This window comes from Salvelinus fontinalis, chromosome 27, assembly GCF_029448725.1.
Source record: "Salvelinus fontinalis isolate EN_2023a chromosome 27, ASM2944872v1, whole genome shotgun sequence".
NCBI classification, from domain to species: domain Eukaryota; kingdom Metazoa; phylum Chordata; class Actinopteri; order Salmoniformes; family Salmonidae; genus Salvelinus; species Salvelinus fontinalis.
In genome coordinates, this window is record NC_074691.1 from 13,964,301 (window position 1) to 13,988,511 (window position 24,211).

The 24,211-nt window shown below is 44.6% G+C and overlaps 1 protein-coding gene across 1 annotated transcript in view; it reads right to left on the minus strand.

The window, feature by feature from the left end:
* Positions 1–24,211, minus strand: part of LOC129825093 (cation-independent mannose-6-phosphate receptor-like) — a 42,713-nt gene that overhangs the window by 9,848 nt on the left and 8,654 nt on the right. The window contains exons 8-47 of the mRNA XM_055884871.1: positions 23,876–24,035; positions 23,483–23,678; positions 23,272–23,375; positions 22,967–23,128; positions 22,595–22,741; positions 22,233–22,382; positions 21,955–22,092; positions 21,691–21,841; positions 21,331–21,508; positions 21,067–21,182; positions 19,382–19,541; positions 18,890–19,066; positions 18,655–18,756; positions 18,230–18,331; positions 17,850–18,024; positions 17,509–17,682; positions 16,218–16,367; positions 15,732–15,907; positions 14,114–14,201; positions 13,784–13,993; positions 13,536–13,666; positions 13,322–13,425; positions 13,068–13,198; positions 12,681–12,877; positions 12,476–12,602; positions 12,113–12,244; positions 11,532–11,794; positions 10,665–10,880; positions 10,359–10,508; positions 10,020–10,178; positions 9,658–9,859; positions 9,264–9,413; positions 8,921–9,155; positions 8,642–8,778; positions 8,285–8,402; positions 7,689–7,835; positions 6,932–7,116; positions 6,481–6,667; positions 6,102–6,245; positions 5,902–5,971 (exon numbers count right to left, since the gene is read on the minus strand). Coding sequence (XP_055740846.1) covers positions 5,902–5,971; positions 6,102–6,245; positions 6,481–6,667; positions 6,932–7,116; positions 7,689–7,835; positions 8,285–8,402; positions 8,642–8,778; positions 8,921–9,155; positions 9,264–9,413; positions 9,658–9,859; positions 10,020–10,178; positions 10,359–10,508; positions 10,665–10,880; positions 11,532–11,794; positions 12,113–12,244; positions 12,476–12,602; positions 12,681–12,877; positions 13,068–13,198; positions 13,322–13,425; positions 13,536–13,666; positions 13,784–13,993; positions 14,114–14,201; positions 15,732–15,907; positions 16,218–16,367; positions 17,509–17,682; positions 17,850–18,024; positions 18,230–18,331; positions 18,655–18,756; positions 18,890–19,066; positions 19,382–19,541; positions 21,067–21,182; positions 21,331–21,508; positions 21,691–21,841; positions 21,955–22,092; positions 22,233–22,382; positions 22,595–22,741; positions 22,967–23,128; positions 23,272–23,375; positions 23,483–23,678; positions 23,876–24,035 — 6,201 coding nt within the window. The remainder of the gene's footprint in view (positions 1–5,901; positions 5,972–6,101; positions 6,246–6,480; positions 6,668–6,931; positions 7,117–7,688; positions 7,836–8,284; positions 8,403–8,641; positions 8,779–8,920; positions 9,156–9,263; positions 9,414–9,657; positions 9,860–10,019; positions 10,179–10,358; positions 10,509–10,664; positions 10,881–11,531; positions 11,795–12,112; positions 12,245–12,475; positions 12,603–12,680; positions 12,878–13,067; positions 13,199–13,321; positions 13,426–13,535; positions 13,667–13,783; positions 13,994–14,113; positions 14,202–15,731; positions 15,908–16,217; positions 16,368–17,508; positions 17,683–17,849; positions 18,025–18,229; positions 18,332–18,654; positions 18,757–18,889; positions 19,067–19,381; positions 19,542–21,066; positions 21,183–21,330; positions 21,509–21,690; positions 21,842–21,954; positions 22,093–22,232; positions 22,383–22,594; positions 22,742–22,966; positions 23,129–23,271; positions 23,376–23,482; positions 23,679–23,875; positions 24,036–24,211) is intronic.

Sequence of the window (24,211 nt, forward strand, 5' to 3'; positions counted from 1 at the left end):
AGACACAGACACCTGGATAGCAGGTGGATGTTTTGTGCCGTTCTGCCTTTGATATAGCCGAGGGCCGCTCTCCCGATTAGATCCCTACCAGCCCTCTGTAGTGTCTAGGTAGGTGTGCGTACATATAATTATTATTTGTACTTTATAATTATTTTCTCTTAGCATGTTACTATTATGTATGTGTATATTTTAAATTAGTGTAGATTATTACTCTGGGGCATGAATGTTTCTGTATGTATGGGTATGTATGTGTATATGCGCATATGTGGATATGTATGGGTGTGTGTATATGTATATTTTTAAATATATACCTTTATATGTATTTTTTGGGGATGTGTGTGTGTGTGTATGTGTTTGTATGTATGTGTGTATGTATGTGTATGTGTGTATATGTATGTATGTATGTATGTATGTATGTATGTATGTATGTGTATGTGTATATGTGTGTATATGTATATGTATATGTATGTATATGTATGTATGTATGTATGTATGTATGTATATGTGTATGTATGTATGTGTATATATATATGTGTGTATATATATATATATGTATATGTATATGGGTAAGTATGTGTATGTGTGTGTATGTATACATGTATATAACCTTTTTATTTATTTATTTTCTGACTGGGGGATACGTTTAAGTTAGAAAAATTCTTGTTTCCGATCTAACCCACAATATGTAAATGTACGGCTGTCTAAGTTGGTTGCTGATGGTTCATGTTTAGACCGGCAGTGCTTAGCAAAATAATCTTGTGATGCTATATCTTGCTTATCTCAGGGATAGATTGACCCAAGATGACGCTTAAGTGCGCAATATGTTTAGGTTGAAACTTATTCTCTTTAGGTTTATTAGATGCTAATTGGACACTTTATTCGCGGGAGCCTCCTCAGTTCATATGTTAGTAGAAGTTCTAGGATAGTGAGAGGTGAACGTACAGTTGGGATTTTATTTCTGTTTCACCTCTTGTTCGAGGTCGCGCCGTGCTTTTTTGGCATCGGCCAGACAATGTGTTTATTATTTTTATTTTTATTTTCTCTCCTATTTGTGTATGCCTGTTAAAGGTGGGTTGGGCGGGGGGGTAAATAGTGGGGAAAGTAGGGGAACAGGGTGGGAAGTAAAGGGGCTTGCAGGGGGGGGAGGGGCTGGTTGGATACTGCTCGGGTGTAGCTGCTACATATGCTGATCGTGATGGTTTGGTGCGCTTTCTTACCTTTTTATTGAGTTACAAGTTATGCAGGCCACCATAGGAACTACAAATGAGAGGGGGGCGGGGCTCACATTCACTTCCTGGAATGTCAGGGGCTTAAACGAACCAATTAAGAGAGGCAAGGTCCTAGCCCACTTGAAAGCACTCTCGTCTGATATTATATTTTTGCAAGAAACCCATCTGAAAAATAATGCTCACAGCAGACTTAAATCTAGGTGGGTGGGGCAAGTGTATCACTCTAACTTCTCTGCCAAAACGAGAGGCACAGCGATTCTGGTACGGAAAGGAATTCCCTTTCTACATAAAACCACTATTGTGGATAAAGAGGGTCGTTATGTGATCGTAATAGGAGAGATCCACTCTACTTCTGTAACTCTACTAAATATCTATGGGCCAAACATTGATAACCCCTCTTTTTTCAAAAGAGTCCTTGCCCTGATTCCAGATATCTCCCACACTAACCTGATCATTGGAGGGGACCTTAACTGCGTGCTAGACCAATATTTGGACAGATCCTCTACCCGGCGAACCCCCACCTCCTACTCAAGTGAATTCTTGAATACCTACATAAAGAATTCTAACTTATTTGATATATGGAGGATCACTAACCCTACGGGCAGGGAATACTCCTTTCACTCTCATGTTCACAATGTTTATACTCGAATTGACTACTTTTTGGTTGATGCTAAACTACTCCCCTATACCTGTAATGTGAAGTATCATGATATTATAATCTCGGACCACAGTCCACTCACCTTCTCCCTGAGATTGGGTGACATGGTACCAAACGAGAGGGTCTGGAGGTTAAATCCTCAGCTCCTCACAGAACCAACATTCTGTGAACATCTTAAAGACCAAATAACATTTTTCTTTGATACCAACGACAACACAGAGACTTCCCCAGCATTACTGTGGGAAACACTAAAGGCTTATTTGAGAGGCTGTATCATCTCCTATCAGACTGCCAGGAGTAGGCAAAACAAGGGAAAATTGGTAGAACTGGAGGGACAAATTCACTTATTGGATAGGGAGAATGCTAGACATCCATCTATGGAGAAACATAAAAAAATTACCTCTTTAAAATTTGAATATAATCAGACTCTCTCAGCTAAAATTGCTAAATCTTTTCTCTACGCCAAGCAAAAATATTTTGAGTTTGGTGACAAACCACACAAATTACTCGCCAGACAACTTCGAAAAATTGTGAGTGACCGAATGATTCACAAAGTTAAGTCTGCATCTGGGGAATTACTCTCTTCCCCCAAAGACATCAATGACAGATTCCGTCAGTTTTATGAGACTCTATATACATCTAAAGCCGATTCTAACCCCTTAATTATGCAAAACTTTTTGGATGACTGTAATCTTCCTGCCCTGAACCAGGAAGATTCTAACTTCCTGAATAAGGAAATATCTCTTGAAGAAATTCGAGAAACAATCAAAACTCTAAAGAGTGGCAAGACCCCGGGCCCAGATGGATACCCGGGTGAATTCTATAAAACATTCAGCAACATGCTCTCTCCCTACCTGCACAAAATGTTGGTTCAGTCCAGAGAGGATGGAGCTCTCCCATCTACTTTGGATGAAGCATTCATTACAGTTATACATAAGAAGGGTAAAGATCCGGAAGAGGTAGGGTCGTACAGACCAATATCCCTCCTCAATACAGACCAAAAGATTTTAGCAAAAACCCTGGCTAACAGGCTTAGCACTTTAATTGGCAAACTGGTCCATTCGGACCAGACCGGCTTTATCCCGAACAGAAACTCATTCTTCAATCTCAGGCGCCTCTTCAACATTATGTATTCTCAGAGGTTACCAAACATGGACCTTGCCGTTATATCTCTTGACGCCGAGAAGGCTTTTGACCAAGTTGAGTGGTCCTATCTATTCAAAGTCCTACATAAATTTAATATTGGAGATGGGTTCATAAATTGGATCCAGCTTTTATATAGGAACCCCTGTGCGAGAATACTCACTAACCAATCATTGTCGCCCCGATTTAACCTCTACAGAGGGACAAGGCAGGGTTGTGCGCTGTCGCCGATGCTCTTCGCCCTAATCATTGAACCTCTCGCTCAGACGATTAGATCTGATGCAGCAATACACGGCTATAATACTAAAGATACTCTAAATAAGATTTCCCTATATGCAGATGACATTCTCCTCTATGTAACAGAACCCCAAGCTAGTATTCCAGCTATTCTTGATGTGATTAATTTGTTTGGTACCTTCTCGGGATACAGAATAAATTGGAACAAGAGTGAATTAATGCCCATACGGTTACAAAACACCTCCTGGCTAGAACATCTTCCACTTAAGTTATCTTCAGAAAAATTGACCTATCTAGGAATTGTAGTTACCAAACAATATTCCTTACTATTTAAAGAGAATTTCCCCTCGCTGATGCAAAAACTAAAAACAAACATACAATTTTGGAGAACTCTCCCAATTTCTCTGCTCGGAAGAATTAATGCCATTAAAATGGTCTTCCTCCCACAACTGCTCTACCTATACCAGAACATCCCAGTATTCATACCTAAATCCTTTCATAAACAACTGGACTCAATTATCAATCCTTTCATCTGGGATTATAAAACACACAGGATAGGTAAAAAACACCTCTGCAAATCCAAGATGGAAGGAGGATTGTCTCTCCCAAATTTTATATTTTATTACTGGGCCGCTAACCTCCGTGCGGTTACGTTTTTGCTGGATGACGCATGTCCGTCACCCACCTGGCTTAGTATGGAGCGTGAGGAGTGTCACCCCTTCGCTATTGGTGCTGTGATTTTGTCGCCTGTCAATCTGGAGAGGTCACTTTATCGTAACAATCCTATTATACATAGCACAGTCCGAATCTGGAAGCAAATTAAAACCCACTTTGAGCTTAGACCAATGTCATTCATGCTCCCTGTTGCCAGGAACCCCTCCTTTGCCCCCTCCAACCTTGATAACACCTTTGAGCAATGGGGAGAGTTGGGGATAAGTACCATAGGGGATTTATATATAGAAGGGACCTTTGCTTCCTTTGAGTTGCTGAGGGAAACTTATAATCTTCCCAGAAATAACTTTTTCAGATACCTACAAATCAGAGACTATGTTAGGAAACACCTCCCAACATTTGGGAACGCTAAGCCTTCCATGTTTGACGGATGCATAAAAACATCCCCCACCTCAGACAAACTGATATCTCGTTTATATGACTCTTTTCAATCGGTTAGCACACCCTCTACAGAGGCCATTAAGGCAAAATGGGAGGAAGAACTAGGGACTGACATTTCGATGGCAGACTGGGAAGATAGCTTGGAGTATATCCACACCTGCTCCATTAACTCCAGACATCGGCTCATACAATTCAAAGTATTGCACAGATTACACTATTCCAAAACCAAACTGCATAGGATATTTCCTGATACATCCCCTTTGTGTGATAAATGTCAGGCTGCACAGGGTACACTTCTCCACTGCTTTGCCCTATGCTCTAGCTTGCATGGTTACTGGTGTGGAATTTTTAGGATCCTCTCTGAAGTTCTGGAGACTTCAATTGACCCAGACCCGCTTCTGATAATCCTGGGAGTGTCCGATTCCCTAATCGGACTAACCAACCCCCAAAAACAACTCATCTCTTACAGTCTCATTTCGGCAAAAAAACTAATCTTGTTGTTCTGGAAAAAGAGGGAAGCGCCCACTACCAAATTATGGCTCAGCGAATTGGCAAACACTGTACACTTAGAAAGGATTAGATATATTCTGATCAATAAATTATTAACATTTGATCAGATCTGGCAGCCTTTCCTCTCTTACTTGGACCATTCGGCGCTGTGAATTTGTACTTTTTAACGCACTCTCCATTGTAATATTTTAATCCACCTCTGGGCAGCACGTGCTGGCACCGCCACCCGAGCAGCGGGGAGGGGTATAAGGGGAAGGGATAAGGGGGGGGGTGGGATAAAGGGGGGGAATAAGGGGGGGGTGACACCCACCCTCTTTCTTTCTACCTGTCCTTGTTTTGTATGTCTTGTTTTGTAATAATTGTTTTGTACCCAGAACTCTGGATCTTTTTATTTCTGTCTGCTCTTTTATGTTTAGTTAAAAATTGTATACCTGCCTTTCATACCTATACACCATTCCTGTGTGTGTTCAATAAAAATATTTGAACGAAAAGCCTTTGACACTTATGAAATGCTTGTAATTATACTTCAGTATTCCACAGTAACATCTGACAAAAAATATCTAAAGACACTGAAGCAGCACATTTCGTGGAAATTAATATTTGTGTCACTCAAAACTTTTGGCCACGACTGTACATTGACATAGAATCAATGGCTGTGAAATAATAAACATTGAATTCAAAGAGAATCTATAGCATACTGTGATTTAACATAGGAGCTACCCCGGATGTGTATACGTTTGCAGAGCTTTCGCCGGCTTATCAAGAGGCTCGTACTGCTCTAACTTATGCTTCGGTTCCATTTTCAAGATTTCGAAGTGCAACTAAAGCCTGAGAACAATAGGATAAAGTGGCTCATGCTAGCTTCCAGTGTAGCAGGTGGTTAAACAACTTTTTTTCCCCCCGACACCATAGTGTAGCTCCCATAGACCATACATCAGGATTCTACATCTATGGAAGCACATAGCTATGTTGGTTTGATTGGTGTACTATAGTATTTATTAACATGCATACCTTTGAGTATTTATAAGAGACAGGATTTCCTCTCCTACAACATCCAGTGATTTTCTGCATCACCAGCTCCCTGGAAACAGAACATTGGAGATTTAGGAAAAGATTAGTGTAGCTTTTTCTATATTTTGCTTTCAAACATATAGATTCTGTAATAACAGTACAAAGCTGTGGGGAGGAAAATAATGGTAGGTATCTCTTACCTCCGCTCTCGTTTGTGCAGTAGCAGAACCAGCAGACAGATGGCCAGCACAACCAATAGCATGCTCAGGACTGCCTGTCTCCTTCCAGACAAGCCCGTACTGTCCTGCCCTCCATCGTCGTTAGTCTTCTTGGACACAGAGGTTCTGTATGGCACACCAGACAAAACGTCACACCTCTTTACTTTATACAGCACCTTTCATTCAAATTCAAAGTCCAATTAAATGAATGGAAGAAAGCGCTTTAAAGTGGAAGATGAAAATCGTAGCATTTTTATAGGACAACTTTAGGTAGTACTTCCTCTGTTTCAAAGCACTTTCCTCCGTATCGAGACAACTGAACACTACCCTGATGTCCGTGTGTAAAGAGTTGTTAACTCACACTAGACCACAAACAGTGGCGGTGTGCCAGGTAAAGAGGTACTGGCATCCATCCGTCTCCAACAGGAACTCTGGGATGCCCTCTCCTGCTGAGGGGTTACAGTGGAACAAGATGGCCGACGACACCGTCGTGGACTTGTCCCGCCCACACACAGACTCAGATGGGACTAGCACGTCCAGATTACCATCTGAGTAGAGAGAGAGTCCATCCGTCAATCACAAGCAGCTTAATGGCGTGAGCTCGTTGAGTCATTGACATCAATGTAAGTATCATTACTTGATTGCCAAGTACTGTATCATGTGAGTGATGTTGAAATCCGTTTAATCTTTAATAAGCGCAAGGTGAGACAGTGAGGACATTCAAAACTATTCCCCAAACCCACTCACACTGTATTACCCAAAAGTCCAGACCACTTTGGAGTAAACCTGTGTCTGGCACGTATGTCTTTTACCTTTGATGTAGTACTTGGCCTTGCTGGAGAAGCCGATCTTCCTCCTGTGGTCTCCATTGATCTTCACCTGGCAAATGTTGGCCCCCAGACACTTGGAGAAGGAGCTGTTGGTGATGCCTGACAGCTGGATGTCATAGATGTACTTGTCCCCGTTGGCGCGGATGTCCCCAGAGGCCTGGAAGAGCCTACAGAGTGGACAGGGAGACAAAAAACCTGGTCTGAGTACATTTATAAAAAGGCTTATTTCATCTTCCCTCTAGTACATTGCTAAATGTTTGTTTTCTGTTCCCTGGTGCAACTGTAGAGAGGTTCAACTGCGTCCGAGGAGGCCCACTGTTGTTGTGATAGTTCGGAGCATCATTTGACCATCTGATATAAGAGGCTTTGACCTGTGATCTTGCTCTGTCTGGGTTTAGGAAATCCTAATGTGAATCCAGTCACAGGCACTCCCGACTTGAGTTTGCATTAATTTAGCAAGTGAGGTTGTTATATGATACCGATAGAACGCAAAGAAGCTTGTTTAGCAATATATAACCTCAATGACCTGAAGAAAAACTGTTTTTTGGCCCAGCACATGAACTTGACTCATAACATGTTTCAACATAAGATGGTCAGAGTTAATGGTTTAACTCTGGCTGTATGATGGTTACTGCATGTCAATATCCTCATTAGTGGATCTGAAGGGTGAATGTGATAAATGACCTGGATTGTTGTGACAAAGTGGGTTGATTGAACTGTGTTGGTGATGAGGTGTCACCTGTGGTAGAGGGCCCCCAGGCTGAAGTTGGCCCCTGTATCGGGGACTTTGATGGTTCCATTGACCATCACCACCTCATGTTGTTGAACAGCGCATGCCGCACGCGTCTCCCAGCCCAGCACGAATTCACACGAGGCATCATCCACGCTACGCACAAACAGACAGAGACACAGAGTGTGTGTGTGTGTGGTACAGTGAGAGTTAACAAGCATCCGTCAAAGAGTGACAAATGAAACCGTGAGAGATGGAAAAGTTTAACTAGAAAAATAAATATGACGTTCCAGACTTGAAACTGATGTTTAAGTGGTCAATTTTCAACTCGGAAGGAGTTAGATCTGCCTCTTCAACTTGAACATTCAGTAACTTTTCCAAGTGTTATTCAGTTGGATAGAGGTTTATTTTACCCACATGGCCACATATTTTTGCTGGCTGGAGGCCAATTGGCTTTCCCCTGTCGGAGAGGTAACCTGGTCCCAGATCTGTTTGTGCTGGATAGCCAACAACAATACAAGTTGGTTATATAAGTCACAAAGAGATCTGGGACAGGGCTACAAGAGAGGAAGCTCTCCCAGGCTAACTACTCACAGCTCACTCACCTCAGCAGCTTGGGCTGGCCTATATTAGGACCACATGTCAGCTGGACCACTGTCTTGGCCTGGAGGCCGTTCCCACACACAGTGTCTCCCATAGCGTAGCTCACTAGGATCTTCTTATCTGGGAAAAGGAGGGTTGGTTAAAGGGGATACGTCTACCAGGACTAATATTACTGGGTTCCTTAAAGGGGATAAGTCTACCAGGACTAATATTACTGGGTTCCTTAAAGTGGATAAGTCTACCAGGACTAATATTACTGGGATCCTTAACAAAACACACAAACCTAAGAAGAACGTACGAAGTTTCAGTTCATTACACAAAACATGACATCTTGAAGTAAGTAAGTCTGTAAAACCCACCAGAGACTGCCATCTTCTGGGTGTAGACGAGGCCCAGGGTCTGGGTCTTCCCATCGCTGGTCTTCCGGCACACCGTGGCGCCCTCGGGGCAGTCTGGCAGGCCCCCATGGATCCCCTGGCACAGGTTGATGTAGTACCTGGAGATAGCAAAATGTTTTCTAGCGCCTAACCACTACTGTGCATGTTCAATCCTCGTCAAGTGGTACAGAGGGAGAGGAAGAAAGGAGAAAGGGAGAGAAGGAGAGAGAAAGAGAAGCAGTAGGGAAAAGCTAAACATACGCTGTTTTGTTGTGGCTGAACTTCCACGGCTCGGTGAGAGAGGAGAGAGTGCGCAGGTTGAAGGTCTGGTGCTGGTTCACCAGCTTACACTCCATCTTCTTCGGTGGGCACACAGCCGTGGTTTTCCACTGGAAGGTGGCAGCGCAGCCCTCTGTCTCACTCAGCAGCTGTGGGGTGCCATGGCCGGCTGACTGGTCACATGTGAACAGGATGGACGACTGCCTCTTCCCTGTCACTGAGACACGACACACACAGCAGAGTTGAGCACAGCTAAGCCCAGAGCCCCTAGGAGACATACACTCAAAATAGTTTCCTTTTACACACAGTTCAACACAGTCATTACCGTGAACGCAGAATCCCCATTTCTTGTCCTTGTCAAAGTCACTGGTGGTGGCACACCATCGTCTCCCGTCCGTCATGCCCTCGGTTGTACACACCGTATACGACTTCTTCAGGAAGTTGAAGGGAAAGACGCAAACCTCATTCTCAGTCACTGAAATGGAGAAATGGAAACCATAAGGCACAAACGAGCTTCACTTTGAGATACAGCACAACAACAGGCTGATAAACACTTCATCAAAGCATCACAGGCTGCACTCTTATGTGACACCCTATTCCCTATAAGCCACTGCTACACTGGACACTAGTCAAACATTGTGCAATATATGTGGCATGAAGGTTGTCATTTGACTTGCCCATAGACACCAGGGTGTGGGACTGAGGATAGCCTGTCTAACCTGGAGGGCAGACGTCTCCTCCTCCGTACTGCATGATGACAGCCTGCTCCTCGTGTTTGTAGTCCATAGTCATGGCCTGGCTGATGCCATAGGAGAACGCTGATCCGCCCGGCGACTGCACACACACTGCACTGTGCTTACAGCTGGGGTCTGCCACCTCCCCACACACATTGATCTTATAGGTCTTTGAGCCGACAGGCACCTGGAAGAGAAAGACAATGGATGAAAAGGCATCATGAAAAAGAAGGACTACTTTCCAATGAATACATGTGTTAATGCATAGATGACACGTATAGCTAAGTATAACAGAACATGTAGACATGTTGAGGGTAAGAGGTCGCATATATAAAAGGTCAACCCACCTGAATCTCCCCAGAGAGGGGTGAGAGGTCAAAGGTGAACTGCAGCTGTGAGTCTGTCAGGGTGCAGCCTTTGGTCTGCGTGGCGTCAGAACAGACCACGGGAGTGGCCCACTCAAACACATACATACACTTGTGCTTCCTGATCATCTGGGGCGAGCCCTGGGGGGGACAGGAGAGGCTTTAATACCACAAAGACTAAACATGCACAAGCTTTCCAAGATGCCAAACCTAATTTTAGAGGAAAACTCTTTCAACACAAGAGCCATCAGTGAGAAAACAAGACAATGAGAGGTCTCTAATATACAGACATGTCATCTGTGCCACTGACGTGGTACTGACCAGCTCCAGGCCCCTCTGGCAGGTGAAAATGATGGTGGAGGTGTAGTTCTGGGTGGGGTCAGAGGGGCAGGCCGTGGTGCTGTTGAAGGTGATTGACACCTCATTGGTCACGCTGTTGAACTCCGGGCCGGAGGTGATTCGACCAATGTCCTGTTAGCAAGAGAGAGACACAGGGAAATGTATAATTGAACATGTTGGTTTGTAAACACAGAGGGAATACTATTGATGAGTGTTCATTTCTGCTGTCTGTGTCTGTCTGTGTGTGTGTGTGTGTGTGTGCATGCGTTTCTGTGTTTGTCGACTCACTATGGGGGGCCCTTGTTCAGGGTCCATGCAGACAGCGGCCCCTGGGGGACATGTGACCCCAGGGATGGGGTTTAGGGGCTGGCAGATGTTGATGTAGAAGTCAGGGGACTGGTCCTTGTCCACCAGGTCCTCGTTGGTGGCTGTGTAGTTGCCCGTCACGTGGATCAGAGGGGTTAGGTCGATTAGGGTAGAGCCGTTCAGGACTGAACACTTGACCTAGGGAACACATTACGAAAGTGAGACAGACGAGGGGTCTAGCAAAGACAAAAGGCATACCTCAGGCAGCAAAGTTGATGTTTACATATTAAAGTCGCTATTACAAAAATGTACATATATAATACACCTATCACAGTAAACCAATTCTAATGCAAAATTGACAGCTGTTAAGATTTGTACACCTCTATATGTCAGGTTAAACTCAACATACAAGTAATCTCTAAAGGTCTACCATTCAGCAGACTAAACATGACGTATTCACGTAGCCTTTTCTCTTCCACCTCATAGTGGTAACTAACAGTATAGTCATTTACGTAAATAGCACCTTAACTACTTAGTTTAGTTAGTCAACACAGACAGTTAGTTAGCCTCAGTAATCAGTTACAGTAGATGGGGCCTCTATCTGATGTCTACCACACTGCTACTTTATCAAGCAGCATACTGACTTGTTTGAAATGAGTCTACAAGGACTCACTGGTTGCCTGATCTGTATAGCATGACAGGTAAGCACGATTGAAGAAATTCCAGCTACCGTATCAAAAGGCAAATTGCCATAACGGTTACATCTATCCAATTCTTTCGGATCTACTAAGTTTAAGGGGTAGGAGGCTATGGGTTGTTTTGGAATTGGGAAGCGCCACCGGTCATTACCTGGTGTTCACACACCAAGGGCGTGTGCCAGGAGAAGAAGTGTGTGCACGTGTTCTTGTCCGAGTCCACCAGTACCGGCCCCGTGCTGGCCTCACCGTGGGCCTTGCACACAAAGCTGATGATGCTCTTGTGTGTGAGGGCGGGGTTGGCGGCACACACAGCCCCGCCCTCATAGGTCAGTTCCACCACCTGGTCCAGGTATGACAGCTTCCTGTTGGCCCGCCCGCCACTCAGAGCACTCTTGGTCTCCTTGATACACACACCTGCACACACATCAAAACGACCATAAGTGACCATCTTCATTGATACATTTCAAGACAATAGGGACTACATTTTATGCAGAGCCAAAGACCATTACATAACCCAGCTGCATAAACCACCATCTTCTTGAAAAGTGGGTTTAATCTTTAAACAGCTGTCTTGTGACCCGTGTCTGATCCATGGCTCAGTGACCTCATCATTGCTGGCCAGCTGACATTGGCATTACTGTTAAATGATTGCTGTGGGAATCAAGCTTTTACCAGTAAGGGGCAGAGATTTCATAGCCAAACCAGAGCTTGTGAGATATAATATTGTTGTACCTGTGTCTGGTTCACAGCCTGCGTTGGCTACTTCCCCACACACGTTGAGCCGGAACATCTTCCTAGGGTCCAGGTTGTCGTACAAAGTGTAGCCTCCCTCCTGGCTTAGTTCGTTCAGGTCAAAGAGGTGGCCTGGGTTCAGGAGGGCAGCACAGTACAGACAGGTATCAAAACAAAACAATAGCACATGGAGGAGTTGCTCACTAACTCTTTGCAGTGGCGTGCCTGACTGCACTGAGATCCTACGAGAACGGTGGTATTTCCCCATGTTAATCATACTTAATGCAAATACCTTTTCAGAATGGTAACATGGCCTAGTGTAGGCAGACCCCTTTCACTTTTCAGTGTTGGAGTGGGACTCACCGGTGACTGGATTGGTGACTCTGCAGTCTCCGTGCTGGCTGCTGTTGAGGGGGCAGGCGGCTGCAGTGAACCACACAAAGGTGTAGACACACTCCTCTATGGCCGTTATCAGTGTAGGCCTTGAGTCCTGGGACAGGAGAAACATGTTCAGTCTACTCAGCCTGTGTTACGTGTGTGTGTGTGTCTGATGTCTATGATCCCTTACCACTTTGTCCCGGTCACATTTGAAGCGTACAATGGTACTCTTATTCCTCTGTCCACCAGGACACATCTCTCCGTTGGTGTACTTGAGTACCAGGGTGTTCTGGTCCCACTGTGGCGGCGACTCGGCCTCTCCCAGACTCACATAGTGCTCCCCGCTCTTCAGACAGGACGCTGCGTTGGACGGACACTTCCAGGAGCCTACAACATGAGGAGAGAAATATGTATCCCATGGTTCAGAAGGCGAGCATAATTGCACCACATTCAAACTGTGACTGAAGACTTTACGAGAAGGTTGATGTTTGTTCACACAAATGGGGAAATTAAAACTACACAGGAACCACCAGTGTCCTTCATATAAAGGATGCTGGTGTTGAGGATAGGCACTTACCCCCCTGTTGCACCAGAGACTTGCAGACGTTGATGTAGTAACGCTCCTGCTGCCCAGTGCTGGGCTCCACCACCCAGTTTCTGGAGTCCAGGGCCAGAGAGGAGAGGTCGTACGAGTTGCCATTAGAATCTCTGTGTGGGGAAAAATACCGAACAGTCAGTCGGAAATAACTGGCAAAGAGGAAACTAGTCATTGTCTGGGAGGAAGAGAAGGTTGTGTTGGGAAGAGAGCTCCCAGAATAGAACTATCCATACTGGTAGGAGCAGCTGGTAGTCTTGACTGGGATACAGGCGAGAGCAGTACGCCAGGTAAACAGGTAGGTGCACTCCGCAGTCTCCTTGATGAACTCTGGCACCCCCTACATGCAGAAACACCACAACAACCCAGTAACTCCCACATTCACAAACACTTTGGGACGAGCATAGATGTCATATTACACGTTTGCTCTTTAGCTTCACTTCGACTCACAGGGTTCATTTTAGGATGACAGGAGAAGTAGATCTCTGTGGATCTCTGGTAGATCTTGTGGCATGTCTCCCCACCAGTGTAGTTGAGGACGATCTGATCTCCAACATAGCTCAGAGTCTGTGAGGCCAGCCCTGTGATGAATAGTCAACCAGCTGTTTCTCAGAGGTTTTATCAATTACTACCAAAAGAACATCAAAGCTTTATAAAGAAGTTGAACCAACTCAAGATATTTTGACAGATTTACATACCAGCGATTCTGTGGGTGCTGTCTTTCACCTGACAGGCTGACACCTGGTCACTTCCTGTGTCTTTTTGTGTGCAGATCCCTCTCTTAAGCCCCCCGCAGACAGAGAAGTGGTACTGGTACTGGCCACTCTTCACCATGTAGTCCTTCTCTGACAGGGAACTCATGTCAAACATGTAGCCACTTCTGGGGTCCTTGACTTTACAGTTTTCACCTGCAGGAGTCAGGGAGAGGAGAGTTACCTTAAGCACGATGGTGACACTGGTGGAGAAAAGTATCAGTCTTAGCCAGAGCCACGACACTAAACATGGCAGCCTCCTCCTCCAAAACCTACCCTGAGCACTGGTGAGAGAACACGCCTCGGAGGTTCTCCAGATGAACACATACTCACAGCCGTCTTGACGGTCAAATACAGGAGAGCCCTGTTGGTAAATGAACCAAACATGAAAAATATACAGTACCAGACAAAAGTTTGGACACACCTACTCATTCAAGGGTTTTTCTTTATTCTTACTATTTTCTACATTGTGGAATAATAGTAAAGACATCAACACTGAAATAAGTGTTTTTTTTTTTGTGGAATTGCTTTCCTTCTTAATGCGTTTGAGCCAATCAGTTGTGTTGTGACAAGGTAGGGGTGGTATACAGAAGATAGCCCTATTTGGTAAAAGACCAAAGGGAAACGACAGTCCATCATTACTTTAAGACATGGTCAGTCAATCCGTAACATTTCAAGAACTTTGAAAGTTTCTTCAAGTGCAGTCGCAAAAACCATCAGGCACTATGATGAAACTGGCTCTCATGAGGACCACCACAGGAATGGAAGACCCATAGTCCTCTGCTGCAGAGAATAAGTTCATTAGAGCTACCAGCTTCAGAAATTGCAGCCCAAATAAATGCTTCACAGAGTTCAAGGAACAGACACATCTCAACATCAACTGTTCAGAGGAGTCTGCATAAAATCAGGCCTTTGTGGTCAAATTGCTGCAAAGAAACCACTACTAAAGAACACCAATGAGAATAAAAGACTTACTTGGGCCAAGAAACACGAGCAGTGGACATTAGACCGGTAGAAATCTGTCTTTTGGTCTGATGCGTCCAAATTTGAGATTTTTGGTTCCAACCTTTGTGTCTTTGTGAGACGCAGAGTACTGTAGGTGAATGGATGATCTCCGCATGTGTGGTTCCCCACCATGAAGCATGGAGGAAGTGGTGTGATGGTGTGGGGGTGCTTTGCTGGTGACACTGTCAGTGATTTATTTAGAATTCAAGGCACTTAACCAGCATGGCTACAATAGCATTCTGCAGTGATACGCCGTCTCATCTGCAATGCGCTTAGTAGGACTATCATTTGTTTTTCACCAGGACAATGACCCAACACACCTCCAGGCTGTGTAAGGGCTATTTGACCAAGGAGAGTGATGGAGTGCTGCATCAGATAACCTGGTCTCCACATTCACCGGACCTCAACCCAAATGAGATGGTTTGGGATGAGTTGGACCGCAGAGTGATGGAAAAGCAGCCAACAAGTGCTCAGCATAAGTGGGAACTCCTTCAAGACTGTTGGAAAAGCATTCCAGGTGAAGCTGGTTGAGAGAATGCCAAGAGTGTGCAAAGCTGTCATCAAGGCAAAGGATGGCTGTCATCAAGGCAAATATATTTTGATTTGTTTTTTCACACTTATTTGGTTACTACATGATTCCATGTGTTAATTTCATAGTTTTGATGTCTTCACTATTATTCTACAATGTAGAAAATAGTAAAAATAAAGAAAAACCCTAGAATGAGTAGGTGTGTCCAAACTTTTGACTGGTAGCGTAGGGATTAGGAGAGAACATATATGGTAAATGGGATCAGTAACATCAATAAGTAACATTTCATACAAATTCTTGCCACTCTACGGCCATAAGATGTGAGAGCATTCCCATAGAGAGCAAGTGTAGGTCACTCACAGGGTTGTCGTCACACTGGAAGATGATACGTGTGGAGTGGTGGCCTTTGTCACAGCGGTCCCCGTTGAGATAGACGATGCTGATGGAGCCGTCAGAGGCCACCTGGGGGCTGGACTGGACGTAGCCCAGGTTTACACCTTTACCATCCATGGTGCCACATGCACCCAGGAGACCATCTGCAGATGGACGAGGACAGTTAGCAAAGGACGGCATTAACACTGACAGTACCTCACACACGGAGAGACAAACTAATCGACTCCTTTGTGGTACAAACGTATAAAAAGACAACACTCATATGTTTGTATACAGTCTGACTGAAACACTTAAAACACTCTTCTATACTGTACACATGCATGTAGTCAAACGCAAAAGCTGAACATCAATTAATACTGATTGACTGATGGAACAGAACCCATTTTATCCTCATAAAGGCCAAGCGATGACTCATTGCCTGGCCTTCACATAGGCTAATTGCATACGACTCACCGGGGCATCCCTGGACTGGAGGCAGAGGTCTACACACGTTGATGAAGAAGCGGCGTTTCTTGGCCTGCTCAGACGTGTCGATGGCCACCCAGGGACTGTCTTCTCTGTCCCTGCTCAGGTGACTCAGGTCATACACGTTACCGTGGGAATCTGAAAGAGTAGAACAACAATCACTCTGTGAATCCAGGATGAGAAGCTGAACAATATCTTTCAATTAATATGAAGACCCATTTCTATGACCAGAGTTTGATAAAGTGAAGAAAGTGATATGCCGTTTTGAAGAGATTAATACAGGGGTTCTCAAAATTCTCGCTATCCCAACCATGTGAAAGAAAATGTCACTAACAGCCAATGTTCACTTTTTTATTTGGGTCTATGGCAGTCAATTGCAAAAAATTATAACAGTATTTCTGATTGTCTTCTCACCTCACTATCACATACAGTACATTTAATGTAATGTAATGCCGCGTTCAAAACAACTGGGAACTAGGAAATCTCAGACCTCCGAGCATTCAAGACAACTCGGAAAAAACAAGCTCCGACTGGGAAATATCGTTTTGAACGGTCATCTAACTCGGAATTCCAACTCGTGCCTTTTTCTAAAGTTCCGACCTGAAGATCACTGATGTCATGATTTGACCTAGATGTCTTGAAAGCACCATTATCTCACCACCACTAATGAGATGGGTGTGCTTGATGCATGTCGCGTCAGAGCTTCTCAAGTCAGGGGGTATGGTCAACAGTGCGCACCTCATCTCTGCTGTCACATCCAAACTGGATTGATATTTGGTTTTAATGCAGACCAGAGATCTGAATTCAGCTTCACACAGATATGAGCTGGCGAAGGGTACCATGGGTTTTAACACTCTGTGGGAGGAGGCAGGGTATAATTCCCTTTGAGTCAGGAACCAAAAGTCCTCTGTAGTGACCCGTGAAGCCATTGTCTGCAGCATTCGGTCACATGACAGCTTGAGAGGCCCCACTTGACTTTGCACTTGAATCATTCTGATTCAAGTGCAACGGTTAAGTGCGGTCTTTTCCCACCATTTAAGGGCTCTCTATGGTGGAATTGTATATTTTGGATTTCAATACAAAAAACAAATATTAGATTTTGAAGGTTAACCACATTACAATGATTGTGAGATACAAAGACAATACATTTTTAACAAAATATGTTTTTTTGTGGGGGATTTTGAAAATTCTCCCGCAAATCCATTTTCATATCAGGCGACCCCACATGGGTTCGCGACCCCTAGTTTGGGAACTGCTGCCTTAACAGTTTTGTTCCTACCAGTGACACGACAGTCCACAGGGGCAGGGATGCATGCCAGGGCTGTGTAAAACTCAAATAAGACATCGTGTGTGACGAGTGTGGACGAGCTGAGCTCCTCTCGGACCAGTTTCAGAGTGCCGAGGTGGGCGTCCTGGTCACAAACAAAACTAATGGTGAAGGTGTCCCTGGTGCCTGGGGGGGAGGGGAGGGAGGAAACAAGTTAGTGCTCAGACTAAAACATTCATAACCTGACTTTAGTGTCACAACATGCATTTCGTTCAGACTTCCATATTCCAGCAATGCTAATTGAGCCCCAGGGTTAGCCCTTAGTGAGTGATGGTTGGATCCATTGAATGTACCTGTAGGCTTGTTCATGTCTCCTTTGTATGTGAGTGTGAGCAGGCCGTCAGTAGAGTACTGTAGAGATCTCTCCACTCCCACAGGACCAACAACCAGGCCATTGTCCAGCTCACAGCCAGCTACAGGCTTCCCCTGGTCCTTCCCACACTCTGCCACCTCGCCACAGATATTCACCTGGGGGGGGGGGGGGGGGGGGGGGGCAGTGTCATATAGGTCAGGCATATAGGCATGTAGGTCTTGTCTCCGGTAGGAGACAGGAAATTTGCCTCAGGAAGTAGGTGCCAAGGCTAGCCCGGGGAAATGGAATGGAAAATGCACATTATTCACAATTTCTGCTATGACCTGAGGCCACAACACAGAGTGCTTGACTGTGACTTACCACAAAGGTTTTCCCATTGCCTTCAGCCTTGTAGCCAGTCTCGGAGGCCAGAGGAAGCAGATTGAACTCAAAGCCAGTGTTGGGATCCCTCACAGAGCAGGTCTGCCATACAATAGAACCATCAAGAAAAATGATTGATGAGACCTCAGCCAATCTAACAGGTCTTTACAGACATCATGCGCCCATTTCAGGTGAAAGAGAAAGAGAGCCTGTGACGCGACTTCCGCTTTTGGACTTAACAAAGCGAAACTCCATCTTAACTTCCACATTTACTGGATTGGTTGAACATTGAAGAGAACCTCCCCCGACAGTTACTAGTAAGAAAGAAACCCCACTCAGGCGTTTCTTTTACACCTGCTATGTTAGGTTAGACATCATGACAAACACTATAATGCTTCCAGTTGATATGGAATGTAACAGCTCACCATGTTCTGGTCATCAGCAGTACTGATGGCACAAGCTGCCCCGGTCTCCCACATGAAGTTGGCAGTACAGTTCCCATAATTGAGGAAACGAGGGCCGGACGACTGCAAATACAGAAAAAGACAGGCACATCTCAGTGTTACAATCCTAGGCAGACATAAAGATGAAACATAAAGATTAAACAAAATCTGATTTCTTTTTGACACAGGGCCCTATAAAATATGCCATTCCACTTACCACAAATCCTCTGGAGCAGACCAGGTGGATACGTGTGGTGTAGGTGAGTTTCAGGCCGTCTGAGATGCACTCGGAGCCGTCTGTGTACTCCAGCAGCAGGCGGTCCTTCTCCTCGATTGCTGGACCTCTCTTAGCCAGGCCCATATTAGTGACAGAAACTGTTTCAGACAGAATGCCCTGATGACAACAACACAGAGAAAGTCCAGTCACATCGAGCTACAGTCCAGTACTAAAACAGACCCACAGTGGATGGCCACAGTGGATGGCTACCAGAACCAGAAGACGGATACTACCAACCATACCTTCAATTTATATCAACAACTAAAATTGTAATAATTTTTTAGGAATAGTCTCTAAACTTTTTAATACTGTTTATTAATGAGCTAATGTCAGAAATTGTGAAACTGACGTTCCATGACCCAAACAATGTTTATCACACATCCTAGTGTGTAAAACTCATCCTACAGGATATCCCACAGCTCTGACACTAACCTGCTGAGGCTGGTATTTCATCTGGCAGACAGAGGCTTGGCGGTCACAGCCCTGCACGGGGTTCAGAGGACGACACACGTTGATGTAGTACTTCCTCAGGTTGTTAGGGTCAGACAGGTCCATGGCCTGCCAGTTCCTCCCTCCACTAGACCGGGAAAGACTGCGAGAGGACAGAGAGGAGGGTTACACTAATTATTCCTCAAATATTGCTTAATGTCTGCCTTCATCGGACTTAACTAGGACTGGGAGCTTTTCATGACCTGACCAGTACAAATTCTAAGCCGTAGTCATTGACCACGTTTACATGCACACAGTATTCCGAATAGTAACTCATATCCCGCTTAAGGTCTTATTCGGGATAAGCGGTTTACATGCACCTTTGATATCCCACTCACGAGTATCCCTGTATTCATGAATAAACAGAATGTTCCTCATTTAAGTTCATATGGATTAAATGGAACAGTAACTGAAATATTTCAGGGAACAGGAGAGGAGAAAATGTGAATGCACATATAACGTGTTATCTTTGACACTTATGCAAGCAGACAGTATTTCAAAACACATGAAATATGCAGCCAAGATAAGATTTCAGGTTATCAGAAAAGTGTTTTGTTTTCTCAGCTTTTCATTTCCTTAAAACCGGTCAAAATGATGACATTTGGACATTTTGCACAGAAACAATCTGTTTTGGAGTTGTTGCGTTTCCTCCGCGGTCCCTAAACGAAACAGACCGGTGTTAACTAGATCACCAATATATTCATTTTTTCAATGTAAAACGTTATTCTGGTGAGCACACCTTTATTTAGTCTTCTGGGGGAACAAGTTATGACAGACGAGAAGCTGCATATATCTAACTAACTATACTGCCCTACCAAGCAAAAAGGCAGTAGCGTGGAACTGAGAAAAACTGCTTTTATTTACCTTGGTTTCACAGTAACTTTATGCAGTTACTGTTAACACGACCCCCATTTTCTCCAAAACACAATACGAGGCAGGATATTGTCCCCGTGATTAAGCATGTATTTAATGTAGCAAAAAGGACTAACTCATTTTCAACCAAATGAGCAGTTACTGCCTTTTTGCTTGGTAGGGCAGTATAGTTGACAAACAAATGGCTTACCAAAAGTAGGAAAATATAATATGGCCTACCAAATGTCGGAAATTATAAGCAGAAACGTTCTTAAATTAAGGTGGAAAGTAGCCAGTAGGCTATACGGTCCAGTACGGAGTATCAGAAAAATCGATTATTATGGTGGATATACAGTAACTGCGCAGGTAGCCTACTTTAAGTTATTTGTTTGACAATCAGATTAAAACATCACACAACATCCATACTATGCAAAACTGAGCCTACGCAGACCGCGAAAAACAACAGTCAACAGGATAAGATATTTACATGCCACAGTATCCCGTTTAAGATAGCATATCCCAGGCATCTTATCCAGGTTTCTCATAACCAGGATACAAGCTTTTTCGGGTTACTGTAAATGGGATGATGATGATTAGATGCGTCAACTCAAAAACAGAATACTTGAGTAACCCGAATAATAACGGGATATTCGTGTGCAATTAGTGTGCATGTAAACGTGGTTACTGTCTATACCTGGAGTTTTTCCAGATCAAGCTTTGTGGTTCGGGAAAATTCCCGGCTCTAGTCATAACATATCCTTGTGCAGGGGTCTCACCTGGACAGGTCATACTGGTCCAGTGTGTTGGGGTCTGTCACCACACACTCATGTGGCCGCTCTGGACAGGCGTAGGACGTATACCACCTGAAGTTATAGGTGTAATTGTCCTCGGCCTGTGAGGATCAATATGGTTATGAAAGTGGGATATTCATGGTAAATGATTTTACAGTTGAATCACAGCATAGGTGAACCATACGAGGAGCTACTTATTAGCGATTGGATGAGCTCCATCAGCAGCACATGACAGGACCCAATCAGTACCTGAAACTCAGGCTTGCCGGCGCCGGCCTCTCGGTCACAGAGGAATGAGATCATGGTGGAGCGCAGTGTGTGCTGCACGTTGTTGTACCGAGAGCCGTTGCTGTAGGACAGCTTGATCATCCCGTCATAGTAGGACAGCTGACAGTTAAACGCCCCCAGGCTCCATGAGTTAGAGCCACTGTAGCAGACAGACACACCAAACAGAAGAACAGAAGCTAAAACATTCAGTCCACCTCAAACATTAGTCGGAACTCTAAAGCACATTTACAAAGCCCAGATACAAGCTTTTCCTACTACTGTTAGTGGGCATGTCCACCTCCTCTATATTCATAAGGATTTATTTAGTATGATAAAACATGCCTCTGGTCCACCTGACAGGCCCCGGCTTTCAGAGGGCATTTGGCTGCAGTGACAGAGCCACAGACGTTAATGAAGTAGTCATAATCTCCATTGGACATATTGTAAAAGCCTCCTCCAGGTTTAGACAAGGGGGACAGGTCAAATGAGAATCCTGTAGAGCGAAGACAAAAGAGAATCAGTAGTATTATTGCATTAAACAGCCAATAGTGTATCATATCTCCATCGCTGGTAGGCATCTGGGTCCAGTGGGTCCGTGTGACCTACCAGCTTGGGGGTCTTCCACCTTGCAGTTGTCCCCCACTGTCCTGGACATGACACAGGCTGCAGCCGTGTACCACTCAAACTCATACACACAACCATCACTGGACACGCTTCGCATGATGGGGGCACTCTCTAGATCACCTGGATAGGAGGACAGGGGGGAGAGGGGGGACACAAAGAAAGTTGAACAAGTAGACTGAACGCTAGCTAGCTCCACTTTCGCGCACTTCCTTGTTCACCTTCAACTCTGCAGCTAACTTACAAGTCTATCTAACACTCACCTGGCTTGCATTTCAGAATCACGATGCTCTTCATTTTCATGTTCTTCCTGCATTCATCTCCCTCTGTGTAGACCAGGCGTATGTCGTTGCTGTCATTTCTTTTTGTCGGGGAGGTGAGGAATTTGCCCAAGCTGATAACTTTGTCTTTTCCTAAAAGAGAGGATGGAATACATGTTAAGGACAACAAATAATTTTGTTTCTGATATTTGATAGATTGCTGTGTATAGATTAGCGTCTCAGAGTAGGAGAACTGATCAGGTACCCCTGTTCTTTCATCATTGAAATGGCTAAACATATCCTAGATCAGCACTCCAACTCTGAGATGCTTTATGAAAACAGACCCAGATCTTCTCCAGACTTACCCACGGCGCAGATGGCAGCGTCCTCAGGGCATGTACTGGTGGCCCCCTGCTGGAGGACTTTGTGACACACGTTGACGTAGAAACGCATTTTGGCTGACTTGGGGGCGTTGGCGTCCACAGCCTCCCAGTTCTGGGCCGACTCAGACTCTGAAAGACAGATAACACCAAGAACAGAATGTTACGTGGTTTAACCTCCATATATAAATGTGTTAGTGCTCGGATCACTTTCACTTCAAGTGTAAAATTGGAAGTCAGGTCCTGGGCATTTACATTCATAAATAATGATGTTCAACTCAAGGTTTCAGTACTATGTCTGCTATAGCCCATACAACATCTCTCTGTGAATAGAGATTATCCAGGACTCTATCTTACCAGGGTAGCGTGTTAAGGGGGACAGGTCATAGTGTTTATACTGGCTGACCCTGCAGAGTAGATCCTCCTCCTCCTTGACACAGGCGGAAGCCGTCTGCCAGTCAAAGTAATAGGTGCAGTCTGTTTCACCAGCGAACACAGGCGAGCCTCTGCCGTCGTTTCCTGTGAATCACACAAATGAGGAAATGAGGAAGAGTAATAATGAGAATGTGATTGATAAGACTTGTGATGGATAAGAAGAAAGTATTGTTCATTTAAAAAAAGGGCCTTGTTTTCTCCTTAGACATGCTATGGGTTATGCTCACCTGCTGTTTTGTTGCACTCAAAGTTGATGATAGTCATGCGCTGAAAGCCAGAGCTGCACCTGCTCCCATCTGGATAGATCAGTGTCAGGTCGCCATCGGAGTACCTGGAATAGAGCGAAACAAAACATTAATGTTCCAAATTACAAAGAGAAGGAGAGACAAGCTGAGATGGAGAGAGATGAAGAGAAAATATGTATTCCTATTAAACAACCTTAGTGTTTGATTGTGGTATCTCCCAGCTATCTTTTTGCTTTGATCTCCCGTTGCTTTGACTTGGCAAGCGGACACATAGTGCGGGTCGCCACCGCACTCTCCTGACTTGATTTCCCCGCACACATTCAGGTAGTAGAAATAGTTGTCCTTCCCATCGCTGCTCTTGGCCTCAGCCATATAGGGGTCGTCTGTAGCTACACGCACAGAACGTGACACAATGATATTAGTTATGTGTATCTCAACACGTTATCATTCAGTGTTAGAGGAACTGGCTTCAACTGTGAACTGAATTAGCCAGAGTCAGTGAGAATTAGAAAGGTCACATGATTACACATAGCATTGCATTGTCAAATGTTTCTCAAAGCCTGTGTGTGGTGCTGGGCGGACTCACAGCCAAGAGTGAGGTGGGTGAGGTCTATGTTGATGTCGTGCTGCTTGCTGGTCAGGGTGCAGTTGTGACTCTCTAGGTAGTCTCTGTGGCAAGCATACTCCGTCACCCACTCTACCTCATACCTGCAGTTGGACTTGGCTGTCATCTTGGGGTCAGTACCCTGTAATGGCAATGTCAAAGGTCACACACACAATAAAAATTTAAGAGATATTGTACTTTAATACAAAGGGTTAATGTGTAGGTTGACATGTGGAGCATACTTCTATTTGATGAATTACCACTATTCCATGTGTTAATTCTGTAGTATGATGAATAGTATGGTTTGATCAATGGATA